Source organism: Idiotropiscis lumnitzeri, chromosome 20 (assembly GCF_059441095.1).
Source record: "Idiotropiscis lumnitzeri isolate Australia: NSW breed Sydney's pygmy pipehorse chromosome 20, RoL_Ilum_1.0, whole genome shotgun sequence".
Lineage (NCBI taxonomy): Eukaryota > Metazoa > Chordata > Actinopteri > Syngnathiformes > Syngnathidae > Idiotropiscis > Idiotropiscis lumnitzeri.
Genome location: NC_142410.1, coordinates 2,097,973 through 2,118,149, shown reverse-complemented (window position 1 = coordinate 2,118,149; position 20,177 = coordinate 2,097,973). Strand labels below are relative to the sequence as shown.

Here is a 20,177-nt window from a genome sequence, read left to right as displayed (position 1 = left end):
GGGCCCAATAAAGATGAACTTATCTTAGTAATGTTACGTTTCTGGTGAAATAAAAGGAAAAATGTAATCAATTTTTTACATTTGCAAATTTGGTTGCAATCTGACGAGTTTCAGTGATTAAAAAACAATACAGAACCAAACTGAAGGGCTCGGCGATCCACATAATTATTCCACACGGCAGTAAGATTAGTATGTGCTATGAGACTGACTAAGACTGGAACAACAGAATAAAGGGAGTACCGGTAATTGATCACATTAGTATTCATAGGCGATGGAGATGCAGTGTGTGATGCACAGAATGGAAGAGTTGAAGGAAAGCTGGAGGTAATAACAAACAGGGAGAGGCAGAGAGGAACAGTAAACAAAGGACAGACTGACGTCGCTGCTGTCTGCTGGCTTAAGAGTGATTACTCGTTTGACTGCAGTAGTGGCATACAACAGAGGGGGAGGGTGACTGAGGAGAGATGCACCCGCTGATCTCGGTTGCATGCTCTCACTCTGCCTATGGATGGGAGACATGGGGGAGGAGGGAGTTATATAGGCCGGGGAATGAAAGAACACGGTGTGACTGAACAATGTGGAGCGGATGCCTTGTGCATGCTTACAGACTCCAGACAGATGATGTATAGTCACACGCGTTAGTGTATGGACAATCCATTATCCTTGAAGGAACTGAAAATGAACACATATAATGTGTTACAAATTATTTGGCAGACATGCAGTAATCTGTTTTTGTTAATCTTCCTAAATTGTATTTTTCTGTGTAAATTTTAAATCAAGAATTATATTTCAGTGATAATCTGTCTTTTATTAAAAACACATGATGATGACAGGATTATATCCACTTCCCAAATGACACAAAATGGTGTTTCGAATCCAAAATAAGGCACCCAGAAAACAAACAAACGAAAAAAAAAAGACACAAAATAGTTTGTAAAGACCTTTGAAATTTGTTTGTGTTGTATCTAGTTAATTAAAAATGCAAACCCAAAACTTATTTCTTTGTCATTTTCATGTTAACTTAGGTACACCTCATTTGCTGATCCATTCAATTTGTAAATCCAAGGATATTTTCTGCCTGTATGCAGCCGAAGCAGTTTCAGATCAGGTGATGACGATGATGACCACACAATGGGCAGCTAAAGCTACAATTGTATTTTTGCTTTGTGGAATGGTGCATTGTTATACAAGAGAATGTATTTTTCTGCGGAAGCCATGATTCTTGACAACTGAGTGTTCCACATGGATGCTGTGACTATTGGCCTGTGAACCGAAGAAATATTTGTCAGAATATTTAGCTCTCAAACCGATTTGTTCATGGGATTAACTAATTTTGTAATCTGATTTTTTTCCCCGATAAATCACCCAATTTTATCCTTCCACATCATACACCCAAAAATCTATCAGGATTAGTATAATTTAATCATGTCTCCATTACATTAATTGATGTTGCCATCAAGGATTGCAAATGTCATCAGGTTTTGTTTATGATATTGACTCCTTTGTGTTGTGTCTTGCAGGTATATGTGGAATTTGATGACCAGGAATGGGAGAAGAGAGAGTGGGTGAAGGTCTATGACGATTTCCAGCTGTTTCTACTCGAGCACCAGCTGGTCTGGGCCAAGAGAAAGGAAGGAGCAGGAGGAGCGGGAGCAGGTGGAGGAGTAGGTGGCCTACTGCAGGGAATCAAGGCTAAACACATACAGTGGCCTGCCCTGGTAAGAACTTTGTTTGCTATTTATAGAAATGACACAACCATCACAACAATCAGCATTATGAGCCCACTGGCTCTGCATAATTAACCGCTTTAGCATATCTTAGAACTTTGAAGGATGTTTTAAATAATATTATTTACATTTCCAGGAACATTATTTATCTTCATTGTGAGTGGTTGTCTTGGAAAGTGGCAGCCTTGCCGTATCACAATATTGATTTGTTTAGTGGCACCTAGAGCGTATGGGTCTATATGGTCTGTTGATGGCATGATTACAAGCTGTTTTCTTTGTGCGTTGATGATGTTATATGTGACTGAGCAATAATCATGTTTAAACTAGTTCTTATACAACTCAGAAAGGTTTTGCTTCATAACAGCCATCAGTATCTCTCATGCAATAAAAATAGTGAGTGTAAGTTTGAGTATGTATTAATAGAACCATTATTTACAGACTACAATGCGCACCTGATTAAAAAACGCTAAAAGCATGTGTTAATGTGTAGGCCACTTCATTATCACATGGAGTATTTCCTAGAAAGAGGTCACACAGATGTATTTTTTTTTAACAGCGGTAGATGCCCCCCCCTCCAAACAATGACTAATCCAGCTAGTTACACAGTAGCTTCTCAGAACCTTTCTCAGTCTCTCTTGTTGTCACACGAGGAAAAATCGCAGAGGAGCTTGTACAGCCTTCTTCATCGCACAACAGTGCAGCGTCAAAATCCGTTTGCTGTTTGGGAGACATGGGATGTCGCTCCATGTCCGCAGTTGCCGTTCCCCGAGGATAGCTCCTGTCATCTATTGCCAGCGATAGTGGGATTTGTTAGCCAAACAACGAACAAGGAGACGGGTGTCGCACTGCATAGATGGCTGTATTTACGGCACTTGTTCCCTATGATCATTAAACTCGACTCGAGATGCTTATTTTCTGCCTCAATTTACACATAAGAGCACCGCTACGCACTGAAACTTTCGCCCACCTTTCTCTTGCGCTTGCTAACCGCAAATGGTAGGTAATTATTCAGTTTTAGGACAGACTTGGACAGTTTGGTCCACTGTGACGAATTTGGTAATTTCATTGGTCAGATGTGACGGGCTGTGGCTCAAACTATTGACAGCTTGAAGGTCGTCAGTAAATATTCATAAATAAACCTCTTCTCATTAAAAGCCTCAAGGATCACAGGGTGGGAAAAAAGGTAGCAGCCATTACTTTGGAAGGTGCAGTTCAACAAGATTATTAAATTTTATAAATTAAATTATAATAAATTATTTTTATTTTCAAATAGTGGGAAGGGCCTCCCTGTGGGGGGGGGGGGGTATGATGCTGAGCGGTGTACGTGTGACCCTGGGGAATATGCTTTTTTTTCTGCCGTACTACAATAAACTGCAATTGCACATCCACTCCAGTAGTTGGCAGTGGCGCTCTTATTGCTCATTGTGCTCAGCGAGTATTAACTCTACAGTGTAGGTTTGTTCCGCAAATGCTATTATTTATGGTCGCGGCGGAGAGTGGGTGGTGGGGTGGGGACGCGAATTGTTTTCTTCTGGCTAGGGCGTAAACATAAAATAATTGAGAAGCACTGGTGTAAGGGAAGAACTCCCCAGAATTACATCTTCTGCTCTAAAATCTGTGAACAATTGTGAAAAACACAGGACTGTGTTGTTATCAAAATGCACAACTGCTTGCTCACGTTTTCTGAAATAGACAACAAAAGATTTACTTGGTTGTTACACATTTGTTTAGGCATGTTTTATCTATAGTCCTCCACTTGTATTTGTTCCCTCATTTGTCTGATCACTGCTACACTGCTGCTATTGCCATAGCAACAGCAAATCAAAATCCAGCAGAGAGACCGAAAGAAGAAAAATTAACTCAAATGAAAAAGGCTTTTAAATAAATACTTCCTTGAGGGACAAGGTCAAACACTTTTCTCCAAGGCCATCAAGCTGGTGTATGGTTTGGAATTGCTCCACTCTTCTCAGACCAGGACAAAGCATTCATCTTTGTGAAACTGAGATTCGACTTCCAGACAGACCCTCCTATTCAGAGCCCTTGAATAGATCTTACCTTTGCGGTTGAAGCATGTGATCGCTCTGTAGTTGGAACATACCCTCTGGTCCTCCTTCCCAAATAAGGTGGAACTACCACTCCATGTTCACTTGGAGGTTTAGATCAGCCGGGGCAGTCAGGTCTGGCATCTTCCCTCACCAAATGAGTCAACACACTGCTCATATCCTCTGTTCACCAGAGATCCAGCTGCAAGTCCACATCAGTGACAAAACCTCAAAGTCAATTATCGAACAATGCCTCAGGGTGTTTCGATTTTAGTTAGGGCGGGCCATTTCCTCCCAATTTTTCCCTTTAAAGTCGTACTGTCGTTGCCCATGTGATCCTTGAAGTCCCTCAGCGCAAGGATGGAGTCCCAGGTGGGGATACTATCCAGCACTCCTCCAAGGACTCCAAAATATGTTGAACTCTGACCTGCCATTTCTTTACATAGGCAAAAACTACAGTGAGGACCAAAGGTGGAAGGCGGCCTACCCTATTGTCCACTGGATTGAAACCTAATGTATAGGCACAAAACTCCAGAGTAGAAGGAAGTTCAACCCCTCTCAAGAGGACTAGTACTCGAGCCGGGCTGTGTGTCAATGTGAGCCCGACTGTCTAGTCGGAACTTTGTGACCTTACACACCATTACAGGCTCCTTCTCTGTCTGAATCAATACCGCCAGCTTCTGTAACCGGGGATTGGGACTGCCTAGGTCTCCCCTTTTGTCAGCCGCCTTGCTCACTGTGCATGCGACTCATTTGGCCCCTCCCACAATGCTTAGCCCATGGGGAGCACACGTTACCTCTGGGGCTATGCCTGGTTGGATCACATGGGTGCTGATCCGCCCACCAGGCGCATGCCATCAGACACCACTTCCAGGCCTGGCTCCAGAGGTGCGGGCCTTTCTGTGGTAAATGATGTATGTGAGTAAAAAAACACTCATGGTTCAGAATAGATTGTTAGATGCATATGTCCACTGCTCAACTTGCCTCTCCCTACTTCAGGGGTGTGCCAACGCAAGTTCTGCATGACAACTGGGGACCGAACTGAGGATTTGCCTGTGGCAAAATGATGACATCTACTATTTCCCAGTTGTTGCTGCTCTAATTTGTTCAACATGTCATGGAATTGTTTACTTGTCTTTTGGAGACATGTACATGCGTGTTGTTTCTTGGCCTCAGTAAAAGTAAAGACATTTGTATCTAAAGTGAATCACTTAAAGGTAAACATAAATGTCCCCGCTTTTGTTGTTCTAGTTGTTTTTTGTAAAACTTTTATGCTGGCCAAACACCTCTGAAGCAACACTTGTCTACACTGCACTACGCTTCACGCTAATAGTTGCACACACACACCCCCACACGCACACACCCCCACACACACGCACACACTGTCGGCAACTCATTTATACGTACTACCAAGCATACATACACAATCATTTAAAAACAAGCTGTACCGATGGGTCAGGTTAAAGTTTTTCATTTACCAAGGGTTAATATTTCATTTCTGATATTTATTTATTTTCACAGTAGAAATACAAACTTTGTTTTGTTTTCCCACTTTGATGTTATTACTCTGCGTTTACGATGCTCCCCGGTATATGTTTCATTCCCATGGTGCAATTTTCTGGGATTAAACAATATAAATAGAGTTACTAGTCACTAATCCTTGAATCACGGCGTGCCCGTCAATTTGACGGCTCTCTTTTAATCTTGGGGACATTTCGCTGGGATGGCGCCGCTAGGTTTCCATTGCAACCAGCAGCTGCTTAGAGAAACGCTGCTCGTCACCATAATCTATAAAAAAATCTTATAAATTTGAGGAGGCATTACATTTGCTTCAAAATATTGACGAATCTGAGGATGAATTGTTTGGCTGACACAGCTTGAGTAATTTATGTGGTGCTTGTTGACATAATTCCCACATGGAAAAAATAAGTTCCAGGGTCCACTTGGGACCGAGTTGTTTTGGGTGCCGTACTTCCGATTTAGTTCCTCTTCTTCAAAGTGAAGTGCAGCAAAGTCTTTTGCAACGCTTGTCTCTTTTCCTTCGGCACCAAACCAGCTGAATTTTATAACAGCTCACCCACAAGCAGCGCGAGACCCGCACGGGACGGTAGGCGCTCCACCAACTGTTTCTCATTTATTTATATGACATAATTTACAAAATAAAATCTAAAACAAAATTTTAATAATCTAAATATTCTTGTTTGTCGCTTTAATCTGTTTTATTCCGGCATATTGTATTGTTTTTTTGTTTTTTTTGTTTGTTTTTTTTCACAAAAATCAGAAATTAGATATTTAATGTATGGTTACATTTAAGATGGAACTGCATGGTGGCCGAGGGGTCCAGGGTTCAATTTTCTTTCTCTGTGGAGTTTGCATGTTCTCCCCGTGTCTGCGTGTGGGTTTACGGATACTCCGGTTTCCTCCCACATTCCAAAAACATCCAGGGTTGGTTAATTGAGCACTCTAAATTGTCCGTAGGTGTGACGGTGACTGTGAATGGTGAATGAGTGTTCGTACCCCGCCTTCTGTTTGAAGACGGCTGGGATTGACACCAGCATGCCCGCAACCCTCGTGAAGATAAGCAGTTCAGAAAAAGGATAGATGGATTCTTTGTGATCTCTGACCTTTGGTTTCCAAGCTTTGTGTTGATGGTCACTTGATTCATCAATCCATCCATTATCTGTTCCGCTTCTCCTCGCAAGGGTCGCAGGGGGTGCTGGAGCCTATCCGAGCTGGCTTCGGGCAGTAGAAGGGGTACTCCCCAGACTGGTTGCCAGCCAATCGCAGGGCTCACAAAGACGAACAAACGTCCGCACTCACAATCATACCTAGGGACAATTTAGAGTGTCCAATCAACCTGCCATGCATGTTTTTGGAATGTGGGAGGAAACTGGAGTACCCGGAGGAAACCCACGCAGACACGGGGAGAATATGCAAACTCCACACAGGAAGGCCGGAGCCGGAATCAAACCCACAACCTCTGCACTGTGAGGCCATCGTGCTAAACAGTCGCCTCACTTGATTCAGTTTACCCAAAAGTTTTCTTTGCCATCTGTTTGTTTAGTTTAGCAGGATTCCATAACTCCTTAACAAATGATAATATTGAATAAATGCAAAGGACAAAATTGTGGCATTTGCAGGCCATGGCTTCATTTAAAGGTTTACAATTGATCTGTTACATCTCTTTTGTCCATTGCCTTTTTTAACCCACAGTCACTGTCACAAATGGAATAGACCCACCTATTCAAGCCACATTTAAGTAGCAGACAAAAATGCAAATGGCCATACCCTGAAACAGCTGACCGGAGACCACCACTTGTGTCGAGCAGCTTTATTACTGTTTTCCTTTGATATACGGTAGTTTATAATTATAGTCATCACTAGAGTGCTCACACCTCCCCATTCAACTTCTCTACACTTTGTGTATGCGTGCGTGTGTGCCTGTGTGCGTCCATGCACGCACGTGTTGGTTTGAAGAGGAAATTACTCTTGTGGGGATTTCTTGCCAAAAGACTGATAAGGTGTATCATTGCTTTCTGCGCTGACAAAGACTTAGCAAAGTTGAATTCAATTCCTGCAATTGCAAAATCCAAACCTGTGACTCTGGTTTTAACTAATTTAACCTTCATTTCCATTGTAGGTGTTTCATCAAAGCTTAGCAGTCAGAATTGTTCCGAGTATTTGTCAGTGTACTGTGATCCTGATTGAAGTATTTGGAATTGAGTTCAACAACATTACTGGGATATAGTTCCTCAGATTGTTACCTCGCATCACGGATCTGACCTCAACATTGCTGGTTGGCAAAAGATTTTCTTTTTTAAAATGCACACCGTCTCCCTTTGCTTGCTTTCCATATCAATTCCAAATGTATGCATTGTTATGAATTGTCCATTAATACAAATTTTAGTTGGGAGCTTTTCAGTGAACTTGTAAACAGTCCAGAGTCTCCAAGTCAGTTGGAATTAAGAGTACAGATGGTGAAAGGATGGATACTTTAGTGTGTTGATTTTTGTGCTAGTGACTAATGTGTGGTGTTACATTCGCCTGATTTCGGTGCAGATGGGATGGTTTCAGTTCCCACTAGGTGACATTGTTAATGTTAGTCCAAATGGTTGCCTGTCAAAATATATGCTCTGCAACTAGGAGTTTAAGTTTTTAAGTTTACAGAGTCCTGGTACTAAACTGGTCTTGGATCTGACTTTTTAAAAACTGCAGTATCAATTAACTCCACCCTTAGCGGTTCTGTTAACGGTCTTGCAGAAATTACTCAAATTAATTTTTAATTGAATTAGGCTTCATGAATGTTATTTTGCAGCTTCTACCTCTCTGATGTTGTTTCTAACTAACAATAGAATTAAAATCTTTGTCTAAAAAACTTGTTCACATGCTCTACACTGAACGACAGCCGCAACACACACTATCGAAGGGCACCCGGTTTCATGCAAGGGTTTGGGTGACTATGAGCACATGCCCGCTCGCTTCCCACTGGCCCGCCTGATCGGCAACAAGTTCGAGATGCCCCGCAGCCCATGGCAAAACAGAAGTCCAGTTAGTGCCGTTGTATGTTCATGCGGTGTGAGGCAAGTCAATCCAGTGACAAATTTTACAACGGATGATAAAAACCACTATCCTTTTTTTTTTTGTACTCATTCACTGCCGTTCACAGGCAGCTAAATCAATAGCATGAAGCTGAGAGTCCGAACAGTGATTGAATTGATGTCACGCGATGACCAAAACCCCTTCTGTGAACTACTGCTTTGTTCACCCCTGCCTTGAACATTTCAAACTGGAAGCTAATGATGGTTTCTCGGGCGATAAGATTAAATTTACATATGCTCCAATCCATTGATGAATCGCAAAAATAGTGGATGACTAGTAGATCATCAAATCAATCGCTTGTGGCAGGCCTAATTTCAATGTAGACAATTTGTCAATATATCCCACATCCTGTTGACGAGTGTATTCTGATGAGGAAATAGATTTTTTTCATTAACATAATCACATAAATCCTTCATTTTTCTTCTTTCTCTTTCTCACAGTCACACACTCACACACGGAGTGACTCAGCCTTCCTACTCACACATTCATTTTCGCTCACCAGTCTGTTCTTCTCTTCTGTCAGTGTGTAACATGTGGCCTGTGTTGACACATTATCCACCTACACACAGAGCGTATGAACTGCACACAAACCTGATTACACTCCTCCTGTGAGGACAGCTCTTGATTTACAGAACATTCTGATATCACACCAAATGTAGTGCATTAGTCATTCATTTTAATTAAGTAATTACTGTGTACATATCATCATTGTAGAACCGCCAAATAAACAGATTTTATTGGGATTTCATGTAAGAGAGCAACACAAAGTGGTGCATAATTGTGTAGTGGAAAGAAAATGATAAATGGTTTTCAGTTGTAAAATTATTCAACCCACTTTACTCTGAATGAGATCCAATGCAACCAATTGTCTTCACAAGTCGGAATTTGCAAACAGTTGATCCGTCTGTATCTTTTCTGTGAAGAGCTTTGAGGCGAATAAGAGAAAATAAGTGAACAAACAGCTCTGTAAGAACATACTTACGTCGGATGATACAAAAATAAAGGTGTCGGTTTAAATGAAAGACACAATATGTTTAATTCTGCAAAAGACGAAGGTGCAGGTTCACACTACCAGCAGGACACCGACCCTAAACACACAGTCAGAGCTACAATGAAATGGCTGAATGCATATTCATATACCAGAAGGACCCAGTCAAAGTTTACAACCGCTGTAACTCCAATTGAGAATCTGTTGCAAGACTTGGAAATCACTGCTGACAGGGAACAGATGCTCTTCATCCAATCGTTTTGAGCTATTTTTCAAAGGAAAATGGGCTAGAATTTCAATCTCGAGATTTGCATAACTGTGACATACCCCAAAAATGGAGAAGTATTCTTAAAACAGATTCTTGAGGATGGGGCGGCAGTATATAGACAAACAGCTGCTAAGGCAGGCACTTCTTGCATCCTCAATTGATGTCGGACAGAAAATCACATTTTGAATGAATGACAGAGTTGTAAAGGTTATATGGAGCCTTCTATGTAAACGTAACCGAACAACTTGAATGGTAACAAAATCTTATGGTTTTCTGTTTGTAATAACAGAAATACTGAACTATTACTACCATTCATTGGTGTTTTTAAACCCAGAACGCAATGACACAGACGTCTCCCTGACACTCGCTGCAATCAACCCTAGGACCCTTGCTTTCCCCAAGTCTGTTTTCTTTTTAGAGACAAAGCCAAAAGCTCCCTTAAGGCACCCTTGTTTTGCATCCTCTGCCAGGTCTTTTTTGGACTTTTTGAGTTTAGAGCCTGTAGGAAGCCCATAGGAGTAGCTGAGTGGATACTTCACTGCAGTGGTCCCCAACCACCGGGCCGGGTGGCCTGGTACCGGTCCGTGGGCCACTTTGAACGCTTCCACACAGACGAAAGGAAAAAAAACACTCACTTGCAGTATTTCCAGTCTCTTTATTATTCGAGCCTGAAAAATATTTGATTTTGAAAAGTCCTCTGTTAATTACAATAAAGCTAGGAGGCTGCCTTTTTTGGCAATTAAGTTGCCAACATCTAATTTTATGGCTTGAATTATCGTGCTTTTTTTTCTGATACAGTGTATATTTTTTTCACAGGTGAAATAAAAAAGGAAAGGACATTTTAGTGTTACGTTTCAGGCTTAGTTAAATGACAAAAGGAGGGGAGCCATTCCGGCCGAATATTTATTGGCTGTTGCCTAATGACATCGCTTTTACGCGACACACAGAGAGGACTACAACTCCCAGACGGCGGTTTGACCTTCTCTTATTCCAGCTAACGGCCGTGCAGTAATATCAAAATAAATACATTTAAAATCCAGCCCAAAAGCTTGTGTATTAAAATGATTGCCAAAGAAGAAAGCAAAGGACATTTTCGCTATTATTATTGTTAGTTTTATAAATGTAAAATGTAGTTTCCGTTTAGTTTCAGTTTAAAATTTTTTTAGAAGCATTTTCATTCTTATTTAGTTAACGAAAATGTTTTCTTTTTTTTTTTTCTTTTGGTTTTAATTATGTTTTTTTTTTAAACTAAAATAACCTTCGCTCTCATGAGAGAAGTGTGGAAGTATTGTGAGCCTCGCTCCCTTGCCTGATGAACTGAATTTGCTGCATTGATATAAATTCTCTTGAACATAACAGTTCACGCTAATATACTCGACCCAAAGACTGACCGCCTGCAAGTTTTCTACATCAGCCTATTGTTCTCTCAGCTCCCACAATGCAAACTATAACGTTGTTGCCGTATGTGAGAGAGCGAGATAGAGATTACATCTCTGATCCACATATTACATCATTTTTCTCCACAAGCATGGAGCAGTGGGTTAACTCATTAGAGAAGCTCAGTGCAGACTCCCATCAATGACACAATGTGAATCCCAATGACCAGACGACACCCAAGGGCACAAGAGAGTGTTTAAAATCAAGGCTGGGACGGAGTGTTTGCATTATTCTTTATGATTAGGAATGCTTCTTTTTTGCTATAATTTAGGTATATGCAGGTGGGAATCAGGCTCTTATGGATGATGATGCCCGTTTTTTTCCAAAGTGTTCTGGATCTGCTATCATACTGCTAGAGATTCTCCAAAAACACACATGTAATCATGGGTGAACATAACTATTTTAATGTGGGCCACATCCGGCCCTTGCAATCTTTATGAAGTCAACACAAAAGAAAATATGTGCTGCTTTTACTTTGTATTTTGATGTGCACGCGTCAGCAATATATGTGAACAAGAGCAGCAACTTGTCTTTGTTGTTGCCAACAAGATTACCCTTCCAGCCCTAAATGATATAAATGTATCAAAACTTGTTTACTTCAGAGGTGGGCGTGTTTAAATTTTGCCGGTTCATCATTCGCTCGTGGTCGGGCTACCAGTCCGTCATTATTTCAAGTCAAACCAAAACTGTAATCGTCACTCCATCACTCTGTTATCGTTAAATAATCCTGCTTCCATCGTTGTTTCCATCATTAGTGCGTCGTCGTTATTTTAACCACTCTTACCTAAACGCTAAATGATGGTTCGTCACGACTATTTTAGGACTGTCAGATAAACTTTTCAGAATTCATCTGATGTAAGCAGTTCCATTAAAGTGGTTAATCATAAACAACCTGAAGCAAAAGATCACTAGATGGTATTACCTACCATCATTGTTGAGACTAAGCTACATTAAGAAATTTATTACCTTCTTGATATGCTTCTTGCTACTAATGGTGCATATTTTGAGATATATTAAAATGATCTATATATTTTCTCATGATTTCAGCCAATTTTTCTATTCATTTGCTTTTGCATAATACATTTGGCAAATTGTGAAGTGACTTTACTGACCCTGTTTATAATCTTTAATCAGTTTATTGATGCACCAGTACACAGTTTAAACTCATCCTTCTACTGTATGACTGAGGAAATGAAACTGTGGCCATGTTGGTACGATGACATGGAACATTATTTATGGCATATTTTAACTCTATGTGGAGAATTCAGATTGATGTGTTATCTTCTCTCATTTACATGAAATTACCTAAATAATGAGTGTAAAATAATTCATCGGCAGTGGATTAATTTAGTCAACGAATTAAATTGTCACAACGATTTTCTGTACATTGATTTTGCCTCACTCAAATCTTTGATTTATTTAGATATAAGGTGAAATACAATAAATGGAGAAAAAGATGACAAAGAAAAAAAGAGTATTTTCTTCTGGTTTGTCTTTGGTGTCTACTGACCATGTTACCTAGCAACAGTGGCCGTCTTTAATAGGAAATATGACACTCACACACTCACAAGTATCTATCAGCAGACATCTTTGTCATCTGGTCACTGGCTTGGTTATTGATATCTAGAGAACAAGAGCGTGTTCAAATGCATGTGCCATCATCTGCTGCTTTTTTTTCATAGAAAGCTGCCTCTATGAATCTGTCATTTAAGTTTCTATTTGCAACGCTTGTTTAACGCTGTGTTACATTCCATTGAAATAGCTGGTGGAATATAAACAGAGATTGGGCTGAGCCAGTCAGAGTTCCTTGCTCATGAGTTACTTAGATAGAGATGCGACGGGTACTATAGTTTTGTTGAAAGTGGGTCAATGACTATGACAGCACCCCACCTCCTACGCCAAGCATGTGCTCTGTCTCTCCTTGTATCCATGCCCCCCCCCCCGAGCAGATGGAGCCCTGCTAGTGTAATCTCCTGCCGATATGTTTAATTATAGCTTACCTTTATGTCGGCAAGGACAGCACAAAATAATTCATCTCCAAGGCACTGGCAATTTGACCCGGACTCGTGTATGTTTACATGATAACGAGTCACAAATCTGAAAGTGTTCTGTGGTTTTGAAAAATGTCATGTTCAGACGACAAAATTGTCAAAACGATCCTTGCACACCTCAGGTGCCTTGCCAGTGGTTGGTGACTATTGCACAATGGTCGTCCCTGATCATTGGCTTGTGACTGAACTGACCGTAGCTTAGGGCTGAACGATGTATCGTTTTGGTACCGAAATTGCAATCTCAGACAACGCAATTTCAAGATCGTCAAAGCTACGATTTGGCCCCACGTTCATGAAGCACGTCACACGAACCAGCACCGAACTGATTTAAAAAATAAATAAATAAAAACGCTCTCGTCCATAATTTCATTCGCCACTGCTTGAATGCGAGTCACCAAGCTATCTTACGCCGCAGCAGTACAGACTTTTTTCGTACTGTATGCATGTCAGTGCACAGCAGCATCAACGAGCTGCGTGATGACAAATAAACTACCCCACTTACAAGTATTATTTTAAACAAGGAGGCGAATGAGGGGTCGCTGAGCGTGCTAACCACCTAACGTGTTGGAAAGGACCCAAAATAAGTGCTAAGGTGTACATTCAACTTTTAACAGAAGTCTGGCAAGAATCACGTCAGGGCGGAGAGCCTGCAGCTATGAACAGACATGTATTTAAATCAATACGAATCTAGATATAAAATAAGATGATGTCTACATTAGCAATTAGCAGACGCTGTCGGACCGGAACACGTAAAGGGCTGCCGCCATCATCACAAAGTGGTTCAATGTCAAACGTATATTACATATTTATCTTATCAATAATATTTGCACTTTTTTTGCACCTCGGATTACTGACTTGATTTGTAGTTTGTAAATGTCACTACATTTTAAAGAAAATCGCAAATTTTATTGAAATCGCAATCCAATTTTTTTCCTAAAATCGTTCAGCCCTAATGGACAATATTAGAGACCTTGCTAGTCTCGTGGAAATAAGCAATTACAATAACACAGCACATGCGTTAATGGAACTGTCCCCATTGCCCTTGTTGATATGAGTGCTGGTTTTGCTGAAGTTGCTTTTATAGTTCCGAAAACAAAAATATTTTCCTGCATGAATAGCTTCACAACCACCATTTCAGATTGCTTTTGATCACTGCACTTTTAATTGCTTTGATGTCTTTAATGTCACTCTCTGTACTTGAAGGAGTCTTAATCACAATGAGCAAAAGCATCATTTGCAACCATGAAGAATATACTGTGTGCCCCCTTGCCAGTGATGTGTCAATGTGACATTGGACAGAACTATCGTGTTGTGTCCTGTTTTATCCTTTTGTTACATTACTGGATATGTTGATATCGGGCAGACTTCTCATTTCTGTGACCTCTAGACTGTTATTTTTTTAAATTACAAATCCTGCAGCCGGAGGGAAACTTTTTGAAATGCAGGGCTGCAACATTTCCATAAAACTGCTTTGTTACAGCTGCCGCTGTTGTGAAAGCGCTATATAAGTAAAGTTGTATAGTATTAAAAGGGTTGGCAATGAATCTCATTATCGATTCTTTGTTTCGCGCCGTTATTACGTCAGCCCCCTGCTGCAACGTGCTTTTATCACAACACTATCTCAACTTTATCACAGCACGAGTCGAGTGGGCGCTGCACACAAAAGTGCTGAGCTCAACATCTGAGGAAGTCTCGACAAAATCCTGCTTTACTGTTTTGGAGTGATGCAACATAATTTTAATCTCTCTTGGTGCTTTTATATTTTCATTATCCGGTTTGACAAGCAAGGGAATTTCATTAAACATATCTTCGTGTTATCTTGTGAATGACATGGGAGAACAGTAGTAGTATAATGTGCCTGGCTAGACCAAAAAAAAAAATTTGTATCCACGTCTTTTTTTCCCCTTAGCTGGTCAATATGTAGTCAATGTTTATCTTCTGTGCTTTATCCCATATCGAGTCACGAAATTCATCTTGTCTTCTTTTTGTTAATTAGTAGATTTTTTTTCATTTCTTCAGACAAACGGAGGTTCTTTTTTACTGAACTAATTTCTCCCATATTGTTTATTGTTGGAATATATATCAGAACGCAACCAATGTTCTAAAACAATCAGCCAGCAGCTTGTACTTGAACTGTTTCCGCCTGTACTGCCTGCCACACTGGATGCGCCGCATCCCCAATTGGAACGTCTACAATGTGCTATGGTACTCCTTTTTTGATGTAGAATGAATAACCGAACGGAAAAGTTGAACAACAACCCTGAGTTTTCGAACGGTCGTAGTGAACCCTTGTGCGCTTGGAGTCTATTTCTGAACATGCCCAATTGTGCCCAACAGTTGTCTATTTTCTCAGATCTAAACAAGCTTTAACATGTTATAAATCACAAAAATTATTTAATAAACGTGAAGCCAAGTTTTGGTGTTGCTATTTTTCAAAATTTTGACACCATTTAACACCATTTAACCCTTTTTTCAATAAATGAATATCGGCTTCAATATCGGTTATCAGCCTCCATTACTATTAATAATCTGTATCTGTATCATTCCTGAAAAAAGCATATCGGTCTATCACTAATTTAGGGCTTTATTTTCATGACCGACACAAATCCAGACTGCGCTCAACATTTATCATTTCAAATTCACCTGATAAATCTTCTCTCCCGTCCGTGGTTGTCGTAGCGCAAGCATAAAATTAAATGTGTTTGTTGCTCTGCTGGCTTTTAGTCCACAAAATGAAATAATCACACATGTAACTTTTAGGTGATCTTTTCCTAATCCCTTTGTGTTCGTCATCTCCCGACGAAGCGTTGGAATGTGTACTCTCTTCGTTCGGAGTACATGCTCGTTGTCGCAACTTTTTCGGGTCGTCCGTACAACCGCCAACAAATGCCCAAGCTGTGCAAGACATGATTATTTTGAAAATAAAGACTAATGATCAAATAAAACGAAAGCCGCGGAAAGCGGTGGTCACAAATGGCTCACTGCTGCTTCCAGTGTCTTACTGGAAGTCACACCCATAATTGTTTCTACATCAGGGCCCTTAGGACTAAGGTGAATAAGTTGATGAGTACAGCGTAGTAGTTTTGTGAATGCTGAAAGATAGAACGGTGAGGCAGTGGGACAAAGTGAAAAGAGAATGTGGTGAGTCAGAGAGCAAGCCAGCAAGGGGAAGTGTGTGTGTTGGCCAAACCTTGTTTCGGTCCCTCCCTCCCTCTCTTCTCCTCTCTCTCTCACTCTCTCACTCTCTCTCTCTCTCTCTCACACACAATCTGTCTTTCTCTCTCTCTCTCTCTCGCTCTCTCTCTCTCTCTCTCTCACACACAATCTGTCTTTCTCTCTCTCTCTCTCTCTCTCTCGCTCTTTGCGTCAGCAGCCGTTAAAATGTCGGCTCTGTAGCTTGTCCTCTGATTCAGTTTCTCTCCCTCTCGGCCCTCTGTCTTTTCTTTTTTTTTTTTTTTAAACCATGAGAGGAAACCACATTTTTTTTTGTTCCTTTGCCTTTTATACCCTCATCACCCCGTCTTGTATTTCTGCTTCTCTCTTTTGCTTGGTGGAAAAGCTTTGGTGTTTTTCCAAGGCTTTTTCTTCACAGCCATCGCTTCTTGATATTTGAAGACGAAGGACAGAGGTAATCTACTAGTTATTGTGCCTTTACCACAGATTGCAGTCTTCTTTTAAGCCAATGGAATTCAAACCATATCACAGAACAGTTTCCAAGGATAGACTTTATCGTATCAGTGTGCCATTTCGCAAAAGCCCTCTAAAGAGAAATGATGAAATAACCAAAATGTGAGTTGTTTTACTTCTTGTTTTCATTCTGTATGTGCACTTACTCAGCAATATATGGTGGAGCTGTAGAAAAATGGGATTTTCTGTGGAAGTGTGACTCAAATTTAATTCACAAGCTTCCTCTCTAAACGTAAAAAAAGAAAGAAAACTTACCTACTTACATATTGTACTTATCTGTGAAATTCATGACAAAAGTTGATTAACATCATACGTGGTTTTCGATTTATTCGTTTAACACGTATCAACATATCCTACGTTGAGTTGCCGCAGTTAGAAAGTCAAGTCTTCTGTTGTCAATGATATATGAATCAGGACAGGTACTTGCTTGTACCTGTATTGGTCATTCCAAGATGTCTTACTGAATGTTAGGTTGTCAATTAATTTGTGAATTATTGGTTGGTGCTGTTTTTGTAAATTCTTACAGATCTACATATTAGATCTATTCTATTTTATAGAATAATAACGGGAACATGAGTGTTAACATCGGCATGTGTAGTTGCATTTTCAAATCAAATTCAATTTTCAAGTGGATATGAACACGCAGGTACTTAATCACCCTGCTCAAACTTATGTTTTCGTCTCCATTATTATCATTGGAGAATCATTGTCTGTGCAGGTGTTAGAAGGACTAGAACACGACCATGGCTAAAAATATGAGTTCTCATCCTGGCAAATTGGCGAATTAAGACCTCTGGAACTGTGTGAGAATGTATCGCAGTCTGAGGCTCCTCACACAATATGTTGTCCATTAGCACGTTTTTTAATCCATAAAAAGATAAGTGTTAGTTATGGAATGAGAAGGTGGGCGAGAATAAAGATGAAAGAAAAAAAATTATATTTTGTAAGACCGGGTTCACTTCTATTCATTTGAAGTAAAGGAGTGGCACGTACAGTAGTCGCATCTATTTTTGGAACAAGCTTCACTATTTCATCCACAGGTACATATGAAATTATAAATACGGACGCATACCGAGTATACTGTCGTTTGGAGGTGCGTGGTGGGCGGCTGAGCCTCGCTTGCATAAGAACTTAGAATGATTTTTCGCCTGTGCATTTTGATCGGCTATAATTTGCGATGTCGCCACTGCGATTCATATTTTGATTCAAGATTGTGAAATCTTTGCAGTGGAGTTCTGCCACATCGCTCAGTGTGGGGCGGCCCCTTACATCACATGCGGAGGTTGCCTGTAACTATTTTCTTATAGACAAATGGACCTTTTGGCTCGTTTAAATTACTCTCCTCTCTGACCTCGTATTGTGAGCCATGTATTCTGTGCATTGAAGAACTATGGCATTAATCTGTGCATTGGATTCCTTGTGTGTCTGTGAAAGACAGAGCAGCTGTGTTTTGACAACTCTGGTTATTTAGTATCAGCGCAATAAGAAGATTACAGTACAACCTGTGCATGTGTGTGTCATGGAAAGCAGCTGTTTTACTGTGACCCACATAGAGAATTCATTTCTCTCTTAGTCTTCCACACTTCATCCTAAGTTTTTTTTTTAACTTCATAAAGGAAAAACTACAATTATGATCAACCAGCAAGGACAAATGTCTGAGTAGTTTTGACATCATATCTACATCCTGAACATGAGCTACTTTCATATAATGTCTCTCTGAGGTGTTTCCTGTTTGCTCGCAGATGACCTCAGATACTCTTGTGACGGTAATATGGTAAAAACAAGAGATTGCCTCTAAAATAAAAAACGTACTCTATATTTTGAAGTTCAGATTTGTCATCGTTTTCAGAAAATCTCCGTCCTCGCCAGTTACTATAACTATATCATGCATCGAAAATTCACCCTTATAATAATAATCGAAGAATTAGGAAATGATGAATCATATTTATGGGTTGATGAGTTGAGTGGAGTTATTGCTGAAGTTCACTTTAAACACAGAATTGGTTTTCTTGTCAACATACTAATCTCCTGTCATACAAAATACTGTAACATATGAACTCACTGGGCTACGGCGTAAAGTCTTGACTAGAAATATCTGACAGACACAAATAGAGTTGCAGACGCATATGCACACAAACAGTCACGCACATACAATGACCATGTTTTGTTGAGCGCACAACATGACACTAACTCCCGTGGGTGTATGAAGGCGGGGTCGCAGCGGTCATGTTTCTCTCCTCTCATCGCTCCATGACAGACTGACCTTGTTATGTAACCACAAGATCATAGCAACAGCCACCCTTCGCGACACATACTCACAAAGTGACAGTGGCCAGCCCTCAGATATAGAATTGTGCTCCTCCTAAGTGATGTCATGGGACAGAAGGATTCAAATGAGCACCTGAACATATCGCTGAAAATGTGTAATGTCTGAATATAATATGCAGTATATTTAAATTGGCTTTACTTGAAAAATATGTGATGCAAACTTGTTGCCTTAAAAAAAATGTGGATGTGACTTAGAAAACCTTGATTTGTTTAACTTACTCATCGAGTGAGCGTAACTCATATTTATCCCCCCCAAAAAAAATTAAAAAAAGGATTTGAGTAATTTGTTTATCTTGAGTGACCAATCCAGTATGTTACAGTTCTTTCTATTACTGTGTAGTGAATGAAGAGGGAGTTGAACTTGGTCAATGAATGCCTTTGAGTCCCGTGTGCAGGAAATTGAGCGGTGTACTTATGTGCACTCGATCCGCTCTAATAGCACGTAAAGAAGATACGAGAAACCAGGCTGCTAGCTAATTAGTGTTAGTAATTTGAGTTTGGACTGACTGGCAGACAATTTTTTTTAAAGTGCACGTAAAGCAAATTTCCCAAAGATGTCAACTTGAAATCCACTATAATCAGAGATCCGTCAACATTATGACATTGAATTAAAAAAAATATTCACCAATAAAACAGATATAATTACAATGTATAGTATGTTCGCCACTTTTCCACCAACAAACCAAGGAACAATTAGTTCCTGATAAGATCAATTTCGTGATAATACAAAGTTCTTGTGGCTCAGGTTGTTTGCATTTCCACCTCATCTCATAGTAGAAGGAATGTTACTCAAATGAGAGTGATGACATATTGTTTTGAAACAATTTCTGATACTGCTTATGATCAATTACAGCATCAATAAGAGTGACTAGTAGCGAGACTGATGCCCAATCGCCAGGCTACAATGGGTTAAGCTGTCTGTTATGTCCAATCAGACAAGCGTGAGCCCTTGAGTAGACACTGCTTACAATCAATTACAGTATCAAATAATATAATAGTCACAACTCATGATCAATTGCTATGACTTATTATTAACTTCAGGATCGCGGA

At 40.2% G+C, this 20,177-nt stretch overlaps 1 protein-coding gene across 2 annotated transcripts in view; it reads left to right on the top strand.

The window, feature by feature from the left end:
- jmjd1cb (jumonji domain containing 1Cb) overlaps positions 1 to 20,177 on the top strand; it is a 121,415-nt gene that overhangs the window by 61,369 nt on the left and 39,869 nt on the right. Inside the window, exon 2 of one of the 2 annotated variants that reach the window (XM_088284258.1) lies at positions 1,521 to 1,718. In XM_088284258.1, coding sequence (XP_088140384.1) covers positions 1,521 to 1,718 — 198 coding nt within the window. Of the gene's footprint in view, positions 1 to 1,520; positions 1,719 to 16,511; positions 16,741 to 20,177 lie in introns of those variants that run through there. The other variant, XM_088284259.1, reaches the window with a different exon arrangement.